The following is a 20,970-nucleotide window of genomic DNA, read 5'->3' as shown; positions in this document are numbered from 1 at the left end:
CCCTGCCCCTGGGAAGTGCTCCTTCCCCTAGGAATCTCCTTCCCAATGCCCTTAGATCCAGTTACCATTAGGCTCAGGAGCAGCCCATTAACCAGCAGAAGCCAGCACAGTGGTCTCTGGGCATTGGCTGGAGAAAGGCTGGTCTCTATGGGGAGCTTGTGCCCACCTGCACCAACTGTGAGGCCAGGAAGGCTGAGGCAGAGGCAAAGCGAGGACGTGGGTTTGATTCCTTCTTTACCAGTGACTCACTCTTTCCCAGCCAGCCCTCCTTCTCTGCCTTGCTTTTGCTGTGCTGGGGGTTCAATGAAGCTGGGGGTGCATAAAGCTCCTGCAGTGTCCAGTGCCCTGGAGGTCTCATTACTTGCATGGCCACTGAGTCTCCCTGCCCCTCAGAGGAAGCTCTTAGGACAGGATCTAGGCTCCTCCTTCTAGTTTCCCCAGCACAGGTCTCCTGAATCCTTCACATCTCCAATAGGAGCTACTTTGCCAGCATCAGAGATGGGTCACTGACATCTCACAGGAGCATCAGATGGACTCGGCTGCAGACAGACTGCGTGATACGGTAGAAAGTGTCAGGAGCCTGATGCCTGAACTTCACTGGGCTCTTTGGAAGGACGTCTGTCCTCCCTGGGCCTGTCTCCCAGACTCTAAAATGGTAATCAAAGTTGACTAGTCCTCTCCAGCTGCCAGGCCCGTGATCCTGACGAATGGCAATGGCAAGGCAAACCTAGACCAGCAGGGCGCGCTCCAATCCTATGCAGACTTCCCTCGACATTCCGGGAACCCCCTCTGCGCACTAGGGCCGGGGTCCACGCGCCTCCTTGGCCCTCTTGCTCTGCCCGCTCACCTGTCACGCCGCCCTCATTCACAAGGGGCAGCCATCGGTCCTCTAAGACAGGGTCCTTTAGCCAGCAGCGCAGTTCTGTCACTGTCCTGCGTCCCGACCCGCCGCCGCAGCATCCCTGCACGGAAGGGTGAAGACATTGGAGCTGAACGGGCTGGGATCTGGGGTCTCCAAGCAGACGCGTCTGGGTAGTCTCCGAGGCTCAGAGTCGCGCCACAGCGCGGGTGGGTGCAGGCATGTCCCAGGCGGGGCAGTGGTCCAAGAGGGGCGGGGCACCCCGTCCCCGCCCCCGTCCCCGCCCCGCCCCCGCACCCAGGCGGCTGGGCGGCTGGGCACAGAGCAGAAGCCGGGCGCCGACGGGCTGAGCGCGGCGCCGGCCGGGATGCGTGCCCTCTTGCAGCCCCCGCTCCTGTCCCTGGGCGCAGTGCAGCCCCATGGCAGGTAGCGGCTGCCCGGGCGGCGGGGCTGGGGGCAGCCAGGGCGCGGGGGGCGGGCCCGGGACGGCGCTTCGGGCGCCGCGTGCGCCTCTGCTGCTCGCCGCGCTGGTGCTCGGCGCCTACTGTCTCTGTGCCTATCCCGGACGCTGCCCACCGGCCGCACGTGTCCCCGCGCCGGCCCCCGCCCCCACAGAGACGCCCCGCGCCGCCGGCAACCCCGGGGCGCCAGCTCTGCCGGTGGCCAGCGGCCCAGGCCGCCGGCGCTTCCCGCAGGCGCTCATCGTGGGAGTGAAGAAGGGCGGCACTCGTGCCCTGCTGGAGTTCTTGCGGCTGCACCCCGACGTCCGCGCGCTTGGCTCGGAGCCCCACTTCTTCGACAGGTGCTACGAGCGCGGCCTCGCTTGGTACCGGTGAGCGCCCGGGCCCGTACGCCCTACCGTCTTCCTGGCTGGTGCCTTCCGAGAAGCGGCGTGGTGCTCCCTGGGGGTCCCACTGGGGACGCGGCGGGGCGAGGTGTCCGGGCATCATCTGGGGCTTAGACGAGCCTATGTGGAGGGCAAGGCTTGACCTGGAGGACGCGGACCCCCAGCAGGAGGTTTTATGAAAAAAAGGGATGGTTACTGGCCGTGGGCTCCCAGAAACTTTGAAAACTCGAGGGAAAGTTCTGGTTCGGGACTAGAGTGCTATTCCAGCTGAGAAATAGTTCCAAGCCAGTGGGGCTTAAGAAGCTTTAAAAGTGCTTCTTGCTCAGTCGTCCCTCCCAGCTGCATCACTCTGAGGGGCCATGTCTGACCTCTGGCCAGTTACCCTAGCACGGGGCCTCCAGGTTCCCCCGCAGCCTCCTAGAAAGTGTCTGTCACCTACCCCTAAAGAACCTGATCCTGGAGAGAGGAGTCCTTCTCGATAGTCCTGGAGGTTTGGAGAAAGTTTGGTCTTTAGAAAGGAGGAAGGTGCCCTTGATCAATGCCCAGGAATGAGAATTGGGACCCCAGCCTCATACCATGGGGCTCTGTAGCTGCCCTGCCTCCCACTCAGGATGTTCTTGGGGTGTGTGGTGGAATTGGGGGAACACTCAGCCCCAGCTGAAGTAGCCTGTCCTGGGGGCTAGTCAAACACCAGCCCCTCCCTGCCCAGGGTAGCACTGAAGGCCAAGTGTAAGGCCCTGCCCACTGCCTTCCTCAATTGTGTACAAGCCCACATCGGTGTCCTGCCCCTTCCTGTGGGGAAACGAGGACTCACAGATGGAGGGTGAGTCACCCCTCTCCCCACAGCACTTGCCTCATCCCCAACTTGCACCAGGCCCCTAAAGGGCAGAGAGGACCCTGCCCAAGGTCACCTGGTGAATTAGTGGCAAGTGGGGATGGCAGGACCTGACTGCCAGGTTTACCAGTTTCTCTGTACCCAGATTCCACCCTGCCCCCACCCCTACTTGTTATCTTTGCCTTTTGCATTTAAATCACTCAAGGGTATAAAGGATTCCCAGTGAGAACCGGGGGTTCAGGCTCAATGAGCTCTGAAGGGCTGCTGCTACTGGGGCAGGGGGCGTCTAGGGAAGTTGTGTGGCGATGAGGGAGGTGAGTCCATTCTTCAAATACCTCGCCCCGCCACGTCCCCAGTGGGACCCCTAGGGCGCACCACCATGCCATTTCTTGGAAGGCACGGCCTGAATCCCTGCTTTCTCAGAGCTCAGGGAGAGACCATTACCCAACTCTGGTGGTACTGCAGCATCTGAAAGCATCCTGAATTCCTCACTTCTGTGCAGAGGAGAGGGAGGAGGAGGGGAGGAAGAGGAAGGGGTGGAGGGGAGGAGAAGAAGGGGAGTGGGAGGAAGAGGAGGGAGAGGGTGGGGGAGGTGGAGGATCCATTGTTAACCATGGTACAAACTTCAGAGCCCACTGCTGACCCCAGAAGCTGGGCTAATGCGGGGCTGCAGGGGAGTTGAAAACTGGGTTTAGACCTAAAAAGATTCCCGAAGAACCGGGGACCCTGAGGTCCCATCCAGGCTCTCCCTGGGCACAGGCTCTAGCTCTGGGGGACTGGTCTGGGGAGATTAAGGGACCTCAGAGCGAGCCAGCTGGAGCCAGACTTGGGGTCAGATCCTCAGCCCTGGGAAGGGGTTCTTGGGACACAGGTGTGCCTGAGGCCTGTGATAGGAGTGGGAGGATTCAGGAGCCTGAGACTTTCTCCTTCCTCATTTATAGAGCCACCACACCAAGGGGAGGGGTGGGCCCGGAGGATGCAAAGGGTCCTGTCCCCATCGTTGTTTCCACCCCTTGAATCTGGAGCCATCCTGGGGCTGGGTAGCGCTGACCCCTCACTGGCTGGTGCAAGGCAAGCAGGAGGGGACTGGCTGAGTTTCTGGAGTACGTGTGTCCACAGGCCCTCCAAGGGACATGGCCATGTGCTGACATGTGCGCGTGTGGCCTTGGTGTCTCTCACAGGCACTTGTGCCTCTGAACCTGCCTGTCCTTCCAACCAGCCATGAATGTGCAGTGAGTCTGAAAATGCCCACCCCTGCCTAGGTCTCCCCAGCTGCAAAGAGGGTCCTCAGCACCTGTTCCTGGCTGGGGGGTTGGGATGGTAAGTAGAGGAGGGGTAGTCAGTGCCCCTAGTTGCTTTTCTGGGACACCCTGTTCCCACTGGGTTGTGACCAGGCAGTGACTCTGGCCCTTCCCTTGGCCTCAGCAGGGGGTCCCAGGATGCTCAAATTTGACCTTGGCCAAATTGTCCCCACTCCCCAGGCCTCAGCTCACCCCTTAGGCTCTTTTGGATCCTCCTTCCTGGGGACTGTGACTCCCCCACCAAGTGCCCCTAAACTCACACAGCATTTGTTCATCTAGTCACTCAGTGAGCACCTTCTGTTTGGCAGGTGCTGGAGTCACACAAACAAATATCCCAAAGTCTCAGTTCAGGAGGGGGTCCCCTGTCGGGGACAGGTGGGGGCTATGTTTTGACTATAGCAGTTTGGAAAAGTGAAAAGGAGACAGGAGGGATGAAGGCAGGGGAACCCCCTTGGCTCCGGGGGCTGGAGCAGTGACTGTGGGTAGTAGGGATATGAGTATGAGCGGGAGGGACCTGGGCTTCTGTGGGACTCACCCCCCTGTCATGCCCCCACCTCCACCATCAGCACGGTAAAGTTCCACACAGGAATCATAGCTGGTTTCTGCAGGGTCCCAGGCCTGGCTGGATGAGGCCCAGGCAAGGTGTGGGACGTGGGACTTCGGGGAGGAGCAGGCTGAGATGGAGGAGGGAGAGTCGCCTGGGGCTGGATGGAAGCCGCAGGGAAATGCAGACCAGATGAGCAGGGAGGGAATGTCCGCCAAGCAACTTGTCAGATGTCTGCCAAGTGGGGGTCAGAGTCCTGTTCCTCTCATCCTCTCCCACCTCCCCAGAAGCCCCCATCCCCACCCTCCTCCATTCCAGGCTGAGGACAGGCTTTCAGAGGCCTGGGGAGGGTGAGTAATTGATCCCAAAGATCTCAGATCTCAAAGGTGGTTTGTGGCAAGAGCGGGCCTGGAAAGTCGGCATCCCCCCTTCCCATTGCCTTCTCCCCTCCATGGTGAGGCTGGGGGCACCTACCCTGCTTCTGCTCCTCTGACTTCCTTGGAGGGAAAGCAACAGTGGGTGCTAAGGTCCCTTTAACTCTTGGCTTCCTTGCAGCCCCTCTCCAAAGGCGGGTGAGAAGGGGTGGGGATACTCAGGACCGGAAGGGCCCAGTCTGGGGCAGGAAAGAGGGTGCTCCTGGGGTCACTGGGCACCTGGGGGAGGAAAGGGATGGAAAGGGGGTGTCAAAGATTGGCAAGGAGGGTCTTGGAGTAAACAGGGCTGGTTCGCTCCCTAAGAGTAAAGGGAGGGTAGTGACTTCTGATGAGGCACTGGCTTCTCTCTGTGGTCTTAGCATTGAGGTCCAGTGTGGGGCGATGCCCCCTTCTTCTGTCTTCCCTCTTGTGGAAAGGGGATTTCCTGAGCTGGCCACCCCAGGCTGCAGCCCTTGGCCTCAGCTCTTGGCATTGTCCCCACCCAAGGTCTGTTTGAACTTATCCCCTAGGAGGGCTGGGTGCTGTTCCCACCTGGATTCCTAGCTGCATGAGGCTTAGAGCAGAATCCAAGCTGACATGCCCCTCCCAGCAGCTGCAGCCCAGGGGTAGGAGGCTGTGGGCCCTCATTCACCTAGCACTTCCTGCTCCTTCTCTGAGCCTCAGTCTACCTGTCTATCAAATAGGGTAGTGAGTGTGGTGGAAGGGGTCCCAGATCGCTCTGTCATTGCCATGGGGGAGCAGAATTGTCCCCTGTGACTTCTGTAGACCAGCTCTGCCCAGGGCCTTATTTTGAGGGGTGGAGGAAGCTCCCATAGCCAGTAGATCATGCAGTCCACCCCACTCCCCTGAGCCAAATGGGTGGTGTCAGGGGAGCCCGGTGGGCTGCCCAGGATCACATGTGTACCTCCTCCTGTCCCAACATCCAAACACACCAAGCCAAACACCCCAACTTGTGTATCTGCACACCTATGTATCCACCAGCCTGAGTTTTGTTGGGGGTCTGAGCAGGAAGAGGAGACTCAGGCCCTTCCTCCCAGGGGCTTGAGTATGGGGTCACTACTCTGGATAAGCCTTGAATTCTGCCCAGTGTGTCACCCTTCTGTCTGAGACCAATTCTGGGAGCTGTTAGCCAGGGCAGGGGACAGAGACCTCCCCTCCCTAGTGCAGGTCCTGACAGCCTCTGCCTCTGTTGACCTAGTTCTCGGCCCTCCCTCTGAGCTGTTTGCTCAGCTGGCCCTGCTGGCAGTATCCTGCCCCGCCCCACCCTGCACTACCTGGCAGGCAGGGGTGGCCTTGGGACGCTGCTCAGGGTACCTGGCCTGCCTGGGCGGGGTGCTCAGGATAGGTTCCCCAGGTTTTGGGTGGTGGGGCTCTGCTAGCCGCCGACTCCCCGAGAACCTTGGGATGAGGTCAGTGACCCTCACCTCTGGTCAGAATGAGAGGACTCGTCAGAAATGCTGCAGCTGCAGCCTTGTACCCTGGGTACCAAGGCAGGTCTGGGAGGCCCAGGCAGCTGGGGTCTTGAGACGGACCCTTAGGCCACCTCACTGACGTCTCCAGTTCACTGGGCTGTGCTGAGGCTTTCAGCATTCTGGTGGGGCCCAGGTCAGGGAGAATTAGCAGGGCTAAAAAGGTGGGAAGAGGCTATGTAGGGGGATGGGGAGTGGGGAGAGAGAGGAAGGGCAGCTGCCATTTGTTGGTGACACTTGTCAATAACTAATGGCCTAATTCAGGGGATGCCATGAGCCACTTAATGAAAGTGAGACTGGGGTAATTACAGAGCAGGAGCCCGCGGGATGGGGAAGGTCATTGGAGCCCTGTGGGTAGCAAGTCCAGGTCTCAGGCCGAGAGGTTGGTCTGGGGTGAGAGGCCCAGCTGTGTCACGGTTGGGATGCAGTCTAGCTCTGGGAGGGGTGTGGGCAGCCTTGCAGGGTGGGCCCCCACTGTGGGCCATGCTGGATCTGGGCACCCTCACAGCCCACATCCCAGGCTGCCCACCCAAGTGCTTAGGATGGGTGGGTCTGGCTAAGAGTTGGGGGGTAGGAAGGCATACCTACCTTGTAGTTTAGGGCTTCCCTGGAGGAAGGGGAGGTTAGTCCCAGGGCCCTGGGGGCCGGTCCTGGGTGGGAGGGCTCTCAGAGGGCCAGCACCCGCTCATGCCCACCTCTCCTCCCACTTGTCCTGCAGGAGCCTGATGCCACGCACCCTGGACGGGCAGATCACCATGGAGAAGACCCCTAGCTACTTCGTGACTCGGGAGGCCCCCCGCCGCATCCGTGGCATGTCCCCGGACACGAAGCTGATCGTGGTGGTGCGGAACCCCGTGACTCGGGCCATCTCTGACTACGCCCAGACGCTCTCCAAGACGCCGGGCCTGCCCAGCTTTCACGCCCTGGCCTTCCGCCGCGGCCTGGGCCCCGTGGACACGGCCTGGAGCGCCGTACGCATTGGCCTCTACGCCCAGCATCTGGACAACTGGCTGCGCTACTTCCCCCTGTCGCACTTCCTGTTTGTCAGCGGCGAGCGCCTGGTCAGCGACCCTGCCGGAGAGGTGGGCCGCGTGCAGGACTTCCTGGGCCTCAAACGGGTCGTCACGGACAAGCACTTCTACTTCAATGCCACCAAGGGCTTCCCCTGCCTCAAGAAAGCCCAGGGGAGCAGCCGCCCCCGCTGCCTGGGCAAATCCAAGGGCCGGCCCCACCCCCGAGTGCCCGAGGCTGTGGTCCAGCGCCTGCGGGACTTCTACCGGCCCTTCAACCGCAAGTTCTACCAGATGACAGGCCAGGACTTTGGCTGGGACTGACAAGGCCTGGCCCGCCCATGCCCTGCTTGGGGACTCGGGTAAAACCTTAATTTATGCCTGTCACCTGGCCAGGGTGGGCCGTGTACATATACTGGGTAGAGAGGAGTATTTACAAAATAAAGTTTGGATCTCTGTTCTTGTACGTGCCCTTGGGGGTTGAAGGGTTCAGGTTAGGAGGTGCCATCTCCTGGGGAAATGATACTCATACCAGCTAACTCAACCAGTCACTGTTCATGCCACGAGTGGTTAAAAACCTGATGGTGGTTATACATCCCTCGAGGTGTGCAGGGAGCTTGGCCGCCTGTCACAAATGAGCAACTGAGGCTCAGAGGCATTCGGGGCCTGCTCAGTGACACACAGCTTAGCCCTAGTGACTCAGGAGGTCATCCTCGGGCTCTCTTCTCAGACCTGGGGTGCCAAGGAGGACTGTCCCTGTGTTCCAGACAGGAAAACTGAGGCCTCACGTGGCCCACTTGAGCGGTGGGGCAGGATTAAAGCTGGATCTGTCCAGCTTTCCAGGCTGCACCCAAGACCCCAGCTAATTCTGCGTCCTAGTGCCCCTTGGACACTCCCTCCTGGAAATCTGGTGAAATTGCCAGTAGCGAGTATGAGGTGACTCCTGTGTGCAGGGGTGGTTCTAACAGCCTCTAAGCAGCTTGCAGCAAAACCGCACATGACCCACCCAGGCCACGCCCACCAAGCAAAGCCCACACCACAGGCCCCACCCACCAGATCCTGCGCACTCCTTGGGCCATGCCCAGTCCCCCAGGCCCTCTGTGCCCTAGTTCCCTGGTGCTTATCCACGTAGTGCTCCCTCCTCTGGGATGGGCAGGAATAAACACCCAGTGGCAACCCAGCTGCCTGTTAACCCCCAACCAAGTTAGGCCAGATTTGGGCAGGCTGGGGTGCCCTGTTCACCTGTCTCTCCCAGAATTGCAGGGCCCCCTCAGTAATGACTGTCACCTGCTCCTGGCTACAGTGCTGTCTGCCAGGTGCCCACCAACTGCCCTGACAGTGACCCCCAGGGGTCCTTAGGCCCAGCTCTGGTATGCCCTGGGCCCTTGTGGGACCTGGCTGTGGCCCCTGCACCCCAGCCCTTAGATCTATATCAGATGCTTGGCCCTGATGTGGCCTTTCCACCCCTGGGGTACTTGGAGCTTCTCCCTGTCCTAAGATCCAGGGTGGCAGCGAGGGAGGATTTCAGAGCAGTGGCACCAGCACCCGCTCTGGCTGACTGAGCCAGACACCCCACCAGTCACCATGGTGACTGTTTTCACATGACCCCACGGGTGGTGTGTATTTTGGGTCAGCTGGTATTGGTGTGAGAAAAGGCTCAACAGAAGATGGGGAGGGAGACGGGGGCATCTGTCTCTAGCAGCGCACCCCTTGCTGGTTCTGGGCCCACAGGACATGCCAGTGTGGAGCTGCCCTAAGGGGGCCAGCAACTGCCTCCAGAGCCTGCCATCAGGGCAAGGCCACAGGCAGGGCTGGGGACTAGTTCTAAGCTACCTTGGCGGAAATGTGATGGCAAATGTGGGCAGATGTGGGTGAGAGGTACCCACAGCCTCCTCCCCAGCTCGGACCTCTGATGTGGGTGGAGGCAGGGCTGGTCCAATTTGCAATAACGATGTTGAGGACAGGTCACACTGCACCTTGGGATCCTGCTGAGTGACAAGCCCTGGGCTTGACAGCTGTGTCCCCATTCCCTGCAAGGGGTACTCAGTTAGGGATGGCATGGCAGCCTGCCCTGGGCGGCAGGGGCATCAGGGAAGGCAGGACAGCCCCTGACCCCTGGCATAGTTCCCAGCCTGGTCCATGTATGTTTCTTCTTCTCCCTGGACATACCCTGTCCAAACTTTTGCCATCTCACGACTGGATGTTCTCCTACAATGAGCTCTCTGCACGCACAGCAGCCAGAGGGGTGTCTTCAGAGTAAACCAGATCCCATTATTGTAAAACACTCCCATCTTTGCCCCCACTCACATTGCTTCTAGAATGAAGACCAGATGCCTGAACGCAGCTGTTGAGGCCCTCAGAGGTGAGCCCCACCCCCAAGCCTGTGTGCTCCTCTCACCCCTCAGCTTCTGCCCCCTTAGCTCCTTCCACCTGCCGTGATCTTTCCAACCTCATAGTCTTTGCATATGCTGTTCCCTCTGCCTGGAATGCCATTCCTTGCAGAAGGAGCAGACGGAGAGGAGGCAGACTTAGAATAGGGTAGCTGTACTTTCACTCCAAGCTCATTTTCTCCCTAGAGGGGCTTAGAATCCCTTTCCCGAGCCTGCCAACATGACCCACTAATCCATTCCTGAAGCTTCTTGGAAGCAGAGCTGTGGGGGCCACTAGTTTGTCTGGTTTTGGGGCCCAGGGCCAGCTCAGAATGCAGAGTCTGGAAGCAGCCAGGAGGAAGGGTGAACTGGCTCATTCTGCTCACCCTCCTCCCAGTGGCAACCAGGCCCAAGAGCCAACGCCCAGCACCAGGCGCCCAGCTGGGCCTCAGAACACACTGAGGACGGATGTGGGGGTCCTCCTGGCTGTGCGTGGGGTGGGGCTCCGGGGGAGAGTCACCGGCCTTTAATTAAAGTCCCAAATTGCTTCCCCAGTTGTTCAGTAGGTTTTCCATGTTGGAAGTTTCCAGATGGAATGAGCAACCCTGATTCAATTACCTTCTTCCTGTTCCCCCCAGTGCAGAAGGGGCAGCCAGACTAGGATGGGGTGGCGGCGGGTGGGGGTCTTCACAGCCCTGGTGTCCTGGAAGGGGCTTGGAGACATTTAGGGGTGGGTGGCTGCTTCTACCTTGGGTGTCCTTTCCCTGCCCCAGACCTCCTAGTCATGATTGGTAGGGTTTAGGGGCCCGTGGGGCCCTTCATCCCTGCCCAGTGGGGTGAGGACAGTGTTCTCTACACTGAGCTGAAGACCCTGAGAAGACCCTGGCCTGAGTGGCCTGATTGGCCCCTCCATCAGGCTGGAGACAGGGGAGGCATCAGACCTGGATCCATCCTTCCTATTTGCCCCCAAATACTTTTCTACACGTATCTTCATTCTAGTTGAGGGGAGGAGCTCCAGAAAGTGCCAGCAACTTCCCCATCCTCCTCCTTATCATTGTTTGCGCATGCATCACTTATAAGCCCACTGCCAGCTGTCCTCTGTGAGGTCTGATTCCTTCCCTTCCCCAGGGAGGCCCTGCCAGCCTGGGGATGCTCAGAGCACAGCTGTGGCCACCTACCTGCTGACTCCTGTCCTCAGAGGTGGTCCCTCTGTGGTCAGAGCAGGTGGGGCCCAGTGGAATGACCTTATTTGCTTCTCTCTCAGGCTCCTAAGAGTGGCCACAGAGCTGGGCCAGGTGTGGGAAGAGAGACTGGGCTCTGAGGTGAAGTCTGGATCACGGGGGGACTGTTCTGGGCAACACTCATGGACCCCCTTTGCCGCAGGATGAGGGGTGCTTTGGGGAAAGACCTCATCCTCCTGGTCCCCGTGGCTGGTCCCCATGTAGCCCAGGTGAACATGTCTGGTACCTATCTCTCCAGCCAGATCCAGAGGCCCCTCCCAAGCTTTGTATGGTCCTGTTTCCGGGAGGGGATCAGGCCATGGGCAAGGGAGGCTTGAGTGATGCGTGGAGGGAGAGACAGCTTTGCCTTCCAATGACTGGAATCTCTTGGGAGCTCCTCACTTCTTTCCTGGCTTCATAGGCCTGATACCCACCCTCTGCTCACCAGCCCACCAGGCTCCCATTAAGGAGCTTCTGGACTGCAGTGACCAGAAGGGTTCCCCTGCACCACGGCTGGGACAGACCAAGGACAGCATGCAGACCCCCAGTGCTTCCCTCTGGGTGGCCACGGTGGCCTGCTGGGACTCTGGACCCCCTCTGTGCCCCAGAAGATGTGCAGTGGGGAGCTGGGGATTTGCTGATACCTGAGCCCAGGGGTTCATTTTATGGGACTGTCCCTTTCTAGAAGTTTCCTCTTAAATTGGCAAGTGCTGACTCCTGAGGACTCCCTCCTTGGAATTAAAGGCCAGGTTGAGGGGGAGGGGAATAGGGAAGGTTGAGGAAATGGGGGAGGGTGGAGGATAGGGAGTGAGTCAGGGGCCTCTGGACCCAGTGAATCCATTTCATCCACTTTTCCCCTGGGGTCAGCATCTGAGCCACTGGACCCATCAGTCCTGGGCACAACCATAGCCAGGGCCTCTCTCCCCTGCAGGAAGCGCCCCTCTCCTGTGGCCCTTTGTGCTCCTCTCTCAGGGTCTCTAGTTCTGAACTCGATTTTTCTCTTTCCTCCGCATCTGCCTTATGTTCCCTGAGGAGGAGGACCACTCTCCAGAGCAATGGAAAAAGCACAGGGGGCAGAGCAGGCAGCAGGTGCCTCGAGGTCATATAGGCAGTGCTCAGGTGATGGAGGGCTGGTTAAGAGAAACTGTGACTATAACATAAGCCCTCCATGTATATACTTACAAGATTTAAACATGGTGTGCAAATAAAAACTTGTATACCACTGTTCGTGGCAGCATTATTCCCAAAAGCCAAAGGGTGGAATCAACTCAAGTGTCAATCAGCTGGTGAAGGAATAAACACAGTGTGGTGCATCCATACAATGGAATACTATTCAGCCATAAAAAGAAATGAGGCAGTGATACGTGTGACAACATTAGCATGCTGGAAAAAAGGCTGAGTGAAAGGGGACAGATACAAAAGGACACATATTATATGATTCCATGAATGTGAATTTTCTAGACTAGCAGATCCTTAAAAACAGAAAACAGATCAATTGTTTCCAGGGGCTCAGGGAAGGGGAAAAGGGGTCAGTGCTTCATGGGCATGCGGTTTTCTTTCTTTTTGTAAAAATTCTTTTAAAAAATGTATTTATTGTTTGTTTGGTTTTTGTTTTGTTTTGTTTTGTTTGTTTGTTTTTAATTTTTAAATTTTCTTTCTTTTTTTCTTTTAGGCATGGAGTTTTCTTTTGGGGAATAAAAAGTTTGTGAAACTAGATAGAGGCGGTGGTTGCACAACTTTGGGAAGGTATGAAACACCGCTGAATCATTCACTGTCACAAAATAAAGTGATTTATATTGTTATGTGAATTTCATCTCCATTTTTTAGAAAAGGACTTCCATAGAAAACTCAGCAGTCTAGGGACGGATCAGAGAGAGTAGGTTCTGGGGAGATCTTTATTAGTTCTCCAAGGACATGAAAGTAGGAATCATTAAGGAATGCGGACCACGGCTGTAACCGGATGAATGTTAAGTGAGAGGTGGTTCAGGGGCATAACTGAGCCTTCTTACTAGAGTACTGAAGGGTGACCTTCACGTGGAGTGGGCTCTGTTGGGAGTGTGCCTTGTGTCCAGCCACGTGTGACACCTGAGGGCTGTTCCTTCCAATCCTTTGATGTTGTTCTTGCCCCAGCCGTAGTGACTCCCCTACCCGGGCCCCTCAGCCCTCAGCTGAAGACTGGGGGGCCCTCTGCAGATCTCCAGGCTCACTCTGCACGTGGCTTTCTCCTCTCCAGCACTTACTCCATCCGACAGATTCTAGCCACCTTGGTTCCCTGCATGCTCAGCCCAGCTCTTCATCCCAGGGAGACACCTGGCTGGCCTCAATTCCCCTCCCTGTACCACTGGCAATAAGCTGGGGTGATCCTAGGACTCACCCCCTCCTTCCTGTCTCTCAGCAATACTGCTGCCCAATGTCTGAAAACCACAGTTTTGTAGGTTTTGTCTGGTTGTTCTCTTGTTTCAGGTAGAAGGGTAAATCCAGTTCCTGTTACTCTATGTCGGCCAGAAGTGGAAATTTTTACATCAGAGAGGAAGAAATGACTGTGTTATCCTAAAGAAAGAGCTAGAGCAGGGCAACATTTTGTGCCCGGGTGGGGCTCTGGCCTTGCTATCAGCAGGAAATGGGACATGTCCCCTCTGAGAATCCCCCTGGATGGACAGGACTGGGTCCTAAAGGACTTCCTTCAGCAAGTCTGACCACTCTGGCCCAGACTGGGGCTGGCCAGAGGGGTGTGCCTGCCATACTGCCCAGTGTCACCCACCCATCCCTCCCATCTGCTCTGTCTCCATCCCAAGATGCATGGAGGGTCCTGACACTATCTCAGAGGTGGAGGAGGCCCACTTCGGTCACACAGCCCCTGTAGGGAGAGAGAGAAGGGGACTTAGGCTCCTTGGGCCTGAACCCGAGGGACAGTACCACTGAGAGGCCAGCATATGCAGGCCTCGCGGATGGAGAATCCAGCTCAGGAGAGGATGTACACCAACCTGGTATCACAGGCGATGGATGCAAAACCACACACCAGGTTATTCAATCACACTGAGCTGTGGGTGGACCTGGACTGGCTCTGTGAGCTCAGGGGGCCACTGAAGGCCTTGTGGGACCAAAGCCACCTGGAAGCGGGGGTTCTGAGCAAGACACACCCAACAGAGCTGCCTGTCAGGTAGAGGGTCTCCAGGTTCTGGAAAGAGGGTCTTGGGGCTTCCTATGTAAGAGGTGGGGATGGAAGGGCTGGTGCTGAGTGGCAGAAACGGCCCCCACCACCCCTGGCCCAGCACACAGGAGGGGGCGTGTCTGGGCCCCACTTGGTACATGGGCTCCCGAGAGTCTCAGGAACTACTGGAACTCTGGGGTCCTGGGTATTTCTGAAGACAAGAGATTTCTTCCCCAGCTTTGACTATGCTCCAAAAACTGCCTACAGATGCTTCTTTCTTAATACTCCCATCTGGTTGTGGGCATCCTGGACCTGCAATTAAGTCCAGAGATCCAGGCTGCCAACTAACTGCCTCAAAATGTGCCCTTGGGATTTTCATTTATGGAGGTGACTGAGTGACAACAGGGAGAGGCCAGTGCCATTAAAAGCATATTTTTATTCCTTACACTTTGCAAGAGAAGGGGCACACCATGCTGTGCAGGGCCACTTGGGAAAGCACCAGTGCTGATCAGGAACCAGAAAGAAGCCAGGGAGGCTGAGACCAGGGCCTTTGCTGGGGTCTCCAGGGGAGAGGCAGGGCAGAGCAGGGTGAACAGCCTAGGCTGGGTTAGTTTGAAAAGTTCTGGCACGCCCAGGGCGTAGGGGCTGTCCCTCATTGTTTAGTCCCTGGCTTGAGTGATTTGGGGCAGGGCAGCTTTGGCATGGTGGGAGGGATGGATGGGGAGGGGGTTCATGGTGAGGCTCTGGATCCAGGGAAGATGTAAACAGCTGTGGCTGGTAGATTGGCCCTGTGATTGATTAATGATGCCAAACAGAGAGCACAGGATATGAGAAAACACAGAACGCCAGCCTTGTGTCCTTTTGTACTGGAGCTGTTCCTTTGCAGCCCCGCCCCCTTGCGAAGTCCTGGACCACAGCCCCCACACTAGGGTTTGGTTTCCAATGTGACCTGTGCTCTGGGACATTCTGGGTCCCAGGCTGCTGGGGCCTTGGGCTGGGCACGTGGCTGTGGCAAAGGGCCCACTGACCAGACGCTCCCTGGCCTGTCCCATCCCACCCTACCCTGCAACTCTTGTACTCCTGGAGGCCGGCCAGTGTGCTGGGGCCTGGAGGTGGGGAATGCCTTGAAGGCCTGGCTCACCGGGGACTCTCTCCATGGTGGCCACCAGGAAGACAGGATGGATGGTAGGCCCTTAAAGCCAAGGAAACCCTCCAGGTGCATATGTACCACAGACCACTGACCACGGGCAGTGTCCCTGCCCCTGAGCCCCGCTGCCCTGAGACGTTCAGCCCTTCCTTTCAGAAGTGATGGGACTTCTCTAACGTGACCCCCTGCACGGGCACTGCCCAGGCTGCCAGAGACATGAGACAAGAGGCTGGGGACCCTTCTGCTCAGAGCCAAGCTCCAGGCTTTGAGGCTGAGGAATTCCTTTCGTATGGCTTAATCTGAGCCACATTGTCTGTGCTTTTCTCTGGAAGAGCCATACAAAAACAGTCAGTCAACCAAGACAGTTAATGCAAAACTGTTGCTGGGAGGATTTCATACCCAAGGGTTCTGACTGAGGAGAGCGGGACCTGAAGTCTGGTGGTGGGGAACAATCAGAGATCTTGTTCTCCTGTTTCTCTACTCTCAGCCCTCCCTACCGGCCCTGAGGGCTGGGGAAAGAGCTAGTGGAATCGACAGCCCCCCACAGTTCAGATCCTATCACTCCCTTCCATCTGCCATGAGGGAGGATGGGATATTTGATGGAAAGCCAATCTGGAGACAAATGCTTTGCCTGCCGCAGGGGGTCCTGTCTCCTGCGTGATGGGAGGGAAGAGAGAATGGCTGCAGAGAGGGCGGACTCCTCTGCCAACCACACCAATTTTGGGGGAGAAGCACCTGGAAACTGACCCCTGGCCTCACTGTCTGGACTCTGGTGGGGAGTGGGCGGAGCCCCTTTATGCTGGGGGCTGGGTGGGAGTGCATTCATCACTGGCTGGTCCTGTTGGGTGCCAAGTGGGGAGATGCACGCAGGGTGGGAGAGAGCATTGCTGGGAGCACAGAATCACAGGCAAGACCTAGAGGAATGAGGAGAAACAAATTCGGGATTCCCTTTTTCCCTAGAGAGCTCATGGCCTCATGCGTTGTAGGCTCAGAAAGCACCCAGACGTCCAGGGATTAGAAAGAATGGGGAAGAAGGAAAGAAGGCAGAGGCCAGTGTAATAATGACAGTTAGCATTTCCAGGTCACTTGCTCTGTACCAGGAATGGGCGATCCTGAGGTTTGCAGAGAAGAATGTATTTCAAGTACTCAGTGCAGTGCCGGCATTAGGCAGATGCTCCGTCAGTGCTATTTTATTTACCAGGTGGCTGTGTTACCACCCCCATTTTACAGATGTGTAAACCGAGGCCAAGAAGGGACATGAGTTATCAGGAGCTGGCAGAGCATGTACACCCAGGTTTGTCTTCCCACAGCTCAGGCCCTCAATGCCTGTGCTGTGGTGTGAGTGGTTCAGGTGGATGCCAGCTTAGAGCAGACAGAGGAAGCGGCCCCTCAGGGCTGGTCTTTGAGTGACAGGCATGGTAGGCAGCATTCTGAGATGTCCCCCAAGGTCTCCAGTCCTTGGAGTGCATGTCCTGTGAAATCCCCTCCACCTAAGAGTGAATCTGATAGATGTCATTCTGGTGACTGACTTGCTAATCAGTTGACTTTGGGTGCATCACAAGGACTAGTGCTATGGGTGAGCCTGACCTAATCAGGTAGGCTCCTAGAAGGGGGTCTAGTTTAATGGGTACGTGGGTGATAAACATGTTGTGGAACCAGATGGAGGTGGTGGTTGTACAACACTGTGAATGCACTAAATGCCACTGAATTGTTCACTTTAAAATGGTTAATTTTGTGGTATGTGAAGTTCACCTCAATGAAAAATTGAATAAAGAGGGAGTGTCTTAGCATGGGCTGCCACAGTACATACTACAGACTGGGTGACTTAACCAATGAATACTTATTTCTCATAGTTCTGGAGGCTGGAAGTCCAAGATCAGGGTGCTGACTGATCTGGTGTCTGGTGGGGCCTGCTTCCTGGCTGGCAGACAGCCATTTTCTCATGTGTCCTCATGTGGTGGAGAGCAGAGAGAGTGTTCACGCACCAGTGTCTCTTCTCAGAAGGGCACTAATCTCATTTGTGAGGCTGCACCCTCATGACCTAATCACTCCAAAGGCCCCACCTCCTAATACTATCACCTGGGGAGGTTAGGATTTCCACACGAATTTTGTGGGGGCACAAACATTCAGTCCACAACAGGTGGTCTAGAAGGCAGATACAGAACAAGCCAGAGAGGGTCCTCTTGCCTGCCTGGAAGGAAGCCAACAGTGCATTGTGATGGACCTACGAGGTCCATGTGGAAAGGAACCCAGTCCGCTCCTAGATCTAAGGGTCCCGACCAACAGCCAGCGAGAAAACAGGGACCTCTGTCCTACAAATGCAAAGAAATGAATTCTGCCAACCATCATGGAACTTGAGAGGGGTCTCCGGACCTCAGATGAGACCCTACCCTGACTGACCTTGAGCTAAGCTGTGCCCGCTCCCCACTCACAGAAATTATGAGGGGCTGCGTTAAGCTGCTGAATTTGTGGTCATTTGTTGGTCAGCACAGAAAATGAATACCACAGGGTGGGCCAAGCAGGAACCATATTCTGGAAGAGGGGAGCAGGGCTCAGGCGAGGTTCATGCCACCCTCACTTTCGGGACAATGAAGAGTAGAGAAGATTCCGGAAGCTCCAAGATGGTGATTTGTCTTCTACTCATGGTTCCTGCCCATGGGCCCACATGGGTGGGCGGCTCTCCCAGGTCAGTTACCTACCACCCTTCTCCAGAAGGACTGGGAAGCCTGGCGCCACTCTGGTTAAGACCCTGTGGGGTGCAGTCTGGTTTTTATTAGGTTTCATAGGCTCAATTTTAATTCCTGCCAGAGGCGAACATGTAGTCCCTGTCCCGTTGTAAACACAGATGCTTTGAGACACAGGTTCTTGGGCCATGGGGAAGATGTACGTGGTCCTTCCAGAGTCCCCATCCACCCTGAAGAACCTCTGGTCTAGAGGACAGGTTGAGTAAGGGGAGGAACGCCAGGGCGAAGAAATCCCAAACCTGATGACAGTGCCCTGGGCCCCTTCCTGTGGCAGCATCAAGCTGCAGCTGGCAGACAGCAGTGGGAATGGCCTGTGTTCTCTCCAGGCAGCAGCTGAAGGGGTTGTGTAAGGGTACGTGCTGCCCCCAGGAACTTTTCTGGGGGTGATTCTAGTCCTGTGATGCTCTTGGTGTGATTCAGGCGGAACTCATTCCTCAGGGTCCGAGGTCCTCTTGTCACAGCCCTGAACAGGAACAAGAGGGGAACTGAGGCTGGAACCAAGACTCCCTGGGAGGCTTCTGCCCCAGCGGATGGGAAGTGAGGCCACAGGAGCTTACCTGCCCAAGGGGTCTGTAGTGGGTTGAATAGCATCCCCTCCAAATTCATGTCCAGTCTGAACCTGTGACTGTGATTTACTTGGAAATAGGGTCATTGCGGAGACAATTAGTTAAAGATTTTGATATGCTAGCATCCTGGATAAGGGTGGGCCCTAAATCCAATGACTGGTGTCCTCTTAAGTGGTGAGGATGCAGAGAGACACACAGCGAAGATGGCCATGTGATGGTGGGAGCAGAGACAGGAGCGAGGCCAAGAAACGCCAAGGATGGCCGGCAACACCAGCAGCTGGAAGAGGCAGGAAGGATCCTCTCCTAGAGCTTCCAAAAGGATCCCAGCCCTGCTTACAACTTGATTTCAGACTTTTGGCTTCCTCAACTGTGAGAAAATAAACCTCTGTTGTTTTAAGCCACCCAGTTTGAGATCCTTTGTGACTGCAGCCCCAGGACACTAGCATAGGATCAGAGAAAAAGAAGTGGCACTTCCCCTCTCCTGCGTGGGGCCTGGAAGTGGGTCAGCCCTGGGTGGGGGCTGCCTGCATGGGTTGGGGGAGGGGGGACATGGTGGGGCCTCAGTAACCAAGTGTGTCCTGAATGTGGGAGAGAGGCATGAAGCGGCTAAGGGGCAGTGCAAGAAGGAATCTAGTATTCACTTCCTATCTCTGCCTTAGCAAGTCACCACACCCTTGTGTCTGAAAGCAACGCACGTGGGTTATCTTACAGTTATGGAGGTCAGAAGTCCATCATAGATATCACCAGTAAAATCAAGGTGTGGGCAGGGCAGCGTTCCCACTGGAGGATACAGGGGAGAGTCTGTTTCCTGCTCAGATGATAGGCAGAATTCAGTTCCTTGTGGTTGTAGGACTGAGGTTCCCATTTCTGTGCTGGCTGTCAGCTGAGGGCCATTCCCATCTTCTGGAGGTGCCTTCATTCCTTGGCTCCTGGCCCTTCCTCCATCTTCAAAGCCAGAAACAGTGGGCTGAGTCTTTCTCATGCCTCTGAGATCACTTGAATTGTCATATGTCTCTGATGGCAGCTGGGAAAAGGTCTCTACTTTTAAGGACTCTTGTGATGACATTGGGCCCACCTGGCTAATCCAGGATTCTCTCCCATCCCCAAATCCTTATCTTAATCCCATCAGCAGAGTCCCTTTTGCCACATAAGGTACATATTTACAGGTTCCAGGGATTAGGATGTGGACATCTTGAGGGGGGCCCATCACTCTGATGACTAGACTCTGAAGCTGTGACCCCAGGATTTATCTTTGCTCAGGGGCTCTGAGGCATGAAATGAGCTGTCACAGGCTGGTGTCTGGGGGGAAGCAGTGACCTTACTGCCCTTGACTGGCTCTGTATCCTCCTATTGGGCATCCCCTCTTAGGGGCCCAGCCCCCTGCTGCTGTCAGGCAGGATCTCCCAGGCTTTCCAGGTCTGGCTGCTCACACACACCTGGGGATCTCAGGTCCCTCCAGACTCTGAAATTCAGCAAGTCTGTAGGGCGGTGGGTTTCTGCACAACTGAGAACAATGAGAGTTAGATGCAATGTGGGTGATTCTAATGCTGGGCTGGGGCCGCAGCCTTGCACACCCCTACGGCCCCCAGGCTGGCGCAGAGAAGCAGACTTGGCCTTCTTTTCAAAACTCGGTCATGTGCCTCAATCACAGCTCATTTGAGGTTTGTGTGCCTTGTTCCAATGGAAGGCGGGTGCTCCAGGGCAGAACTGCAGCTCATTCCGTCTCTGCCTCCCCCACACTGCTCTGTGGAGGCCAGTGCCATAGATGCTCAGTGGACCTCTAGATGTGTTCCCTCCTATAAAGAGGGCAGAAAAAGGCTGAGGGGCAGGAAGCCCTGGAGAAAAGGCCTCAGGGGGACAGCTGCAGGTCGGCAATGCAGTTGCTGTAAGAAGCCCCCTCTCCATGGGCTCTGTGCGCAGAGACCCTCAGAGCAGTGCCCTGGCTGGACTTCCTCTGGTGTGCTGCTGATGCCAGTAAGCCGTAAGGAATGGAGACCCTTGTGGGGCTGTTGGAAGCCCGGCTGTCTGTCCTGGTGCCCGTCCACACCTTGACGGCTGCCTTCCCTGAGCTTGCTCTGCTGGCCCTCTCCGCTCTCCTCCAGGGAAAGCCTGACTCCAGCCCCCAGGGCCAGACTGGCTTGCCTCCTTTCAGCCTGAAACTCAGCTGAGAAACCTGGTGAGGCCAACAGTGTGATAACTGGCACCCGTTGTACTGATGAATCGTGGTGTGGCTGATGACGATGCAACTGGGGATGCTGGTGACTGGATGCTTCCCGCACGCCCATTATTCCTCTGGGATGTGTAGAACATCTTGCTGCAGCCTTAAATGACTTCATGAGATGGGTGTAACCATTGTTCCTCTTTTTTCCCTTTTGTAAAAAATTGAAGTATAGTTGATTTATAATGTGTTAGTTTCTGGTGTACAGCACAGTGATATAGTTATATATATACTCTTTCATATTCTTTTTCATTAT

The 20,970-nt window shown here is 56.4% G+C and overlaps 1 protein-coding gene and 1 long non-coding RNA gene across 3 annotated transcripts; one reads left to right on the top strand and one right to left on the bottom strand.

Moving 5' to 3' along the window:
• The first annotated feature begins 1,241 nt into the window (after window positions 1-1,241).
• Window positions 1,242-7,759, top strand: HS3ST6 (heparan sulfate-glucosamine 3-sulfotransferase 6). 2 transcript variants are annotated; one of them, XM_032460146.1, is made up of 2 exons: window positions 1,242-1,661; window positions 7,008-7,759. In XM_032460146.1, exons 1-2 carry the CDS (start codon window positions 1,279-1,281, stop codon window positions 7,621-7,623), a joined length of 999 nt encoding a protein of 332 aa, XP_032316037.1. In that variant the 5' UTR covers window positions 1,242-1,278; the 3' UTR covers window positions 7,624-7,759. The 2 variants fall into 2 exon arrangements, with proteins under 2 accessions (XP_032316037.1, XP_032316036.1); XM_032460145.1 differs by having other exon boundaries at window positions 1,242-1,691.
• On the bottom strand, window positions 4,291-20,682 carry LOC116657530. Its single transcript, XR_004312652.1, has 3 exons — window positions 20,670-20,682; window positions 13,741-13,745; window positions 4,291-4,361 (listed from the first exon to the last, which is right to left on the bottom strand). It is a non-coding gene; the product is annotated as an uncharacterized LOC116657530 (long non-coding RNA).
• Between the last annotated feature and the right edge of the window lie 288 nt (window positions 20,683-20,970).

The sequence above is a fragment of the Camelus ferus genome, chromosome 18 (genome assembly GCF_009834535.1).
Source record: "Camelus ferus isolate YT-003-E chromosome 18, BCGSAC_Cfer_1.0, whole genome shotgun sequence".
Classification (NCBI taxonomy): domain Eukaryota; kingdom Metazoa; phylum Chordata; class Mammalia; order Artiodactyla; family Camelidae; genus Camelus; species Camelus ferus.
Note: the sequence above shows the minus strand (reverse complement) of the source record. Positions and strands in the feature narration are given on the sequence as shown.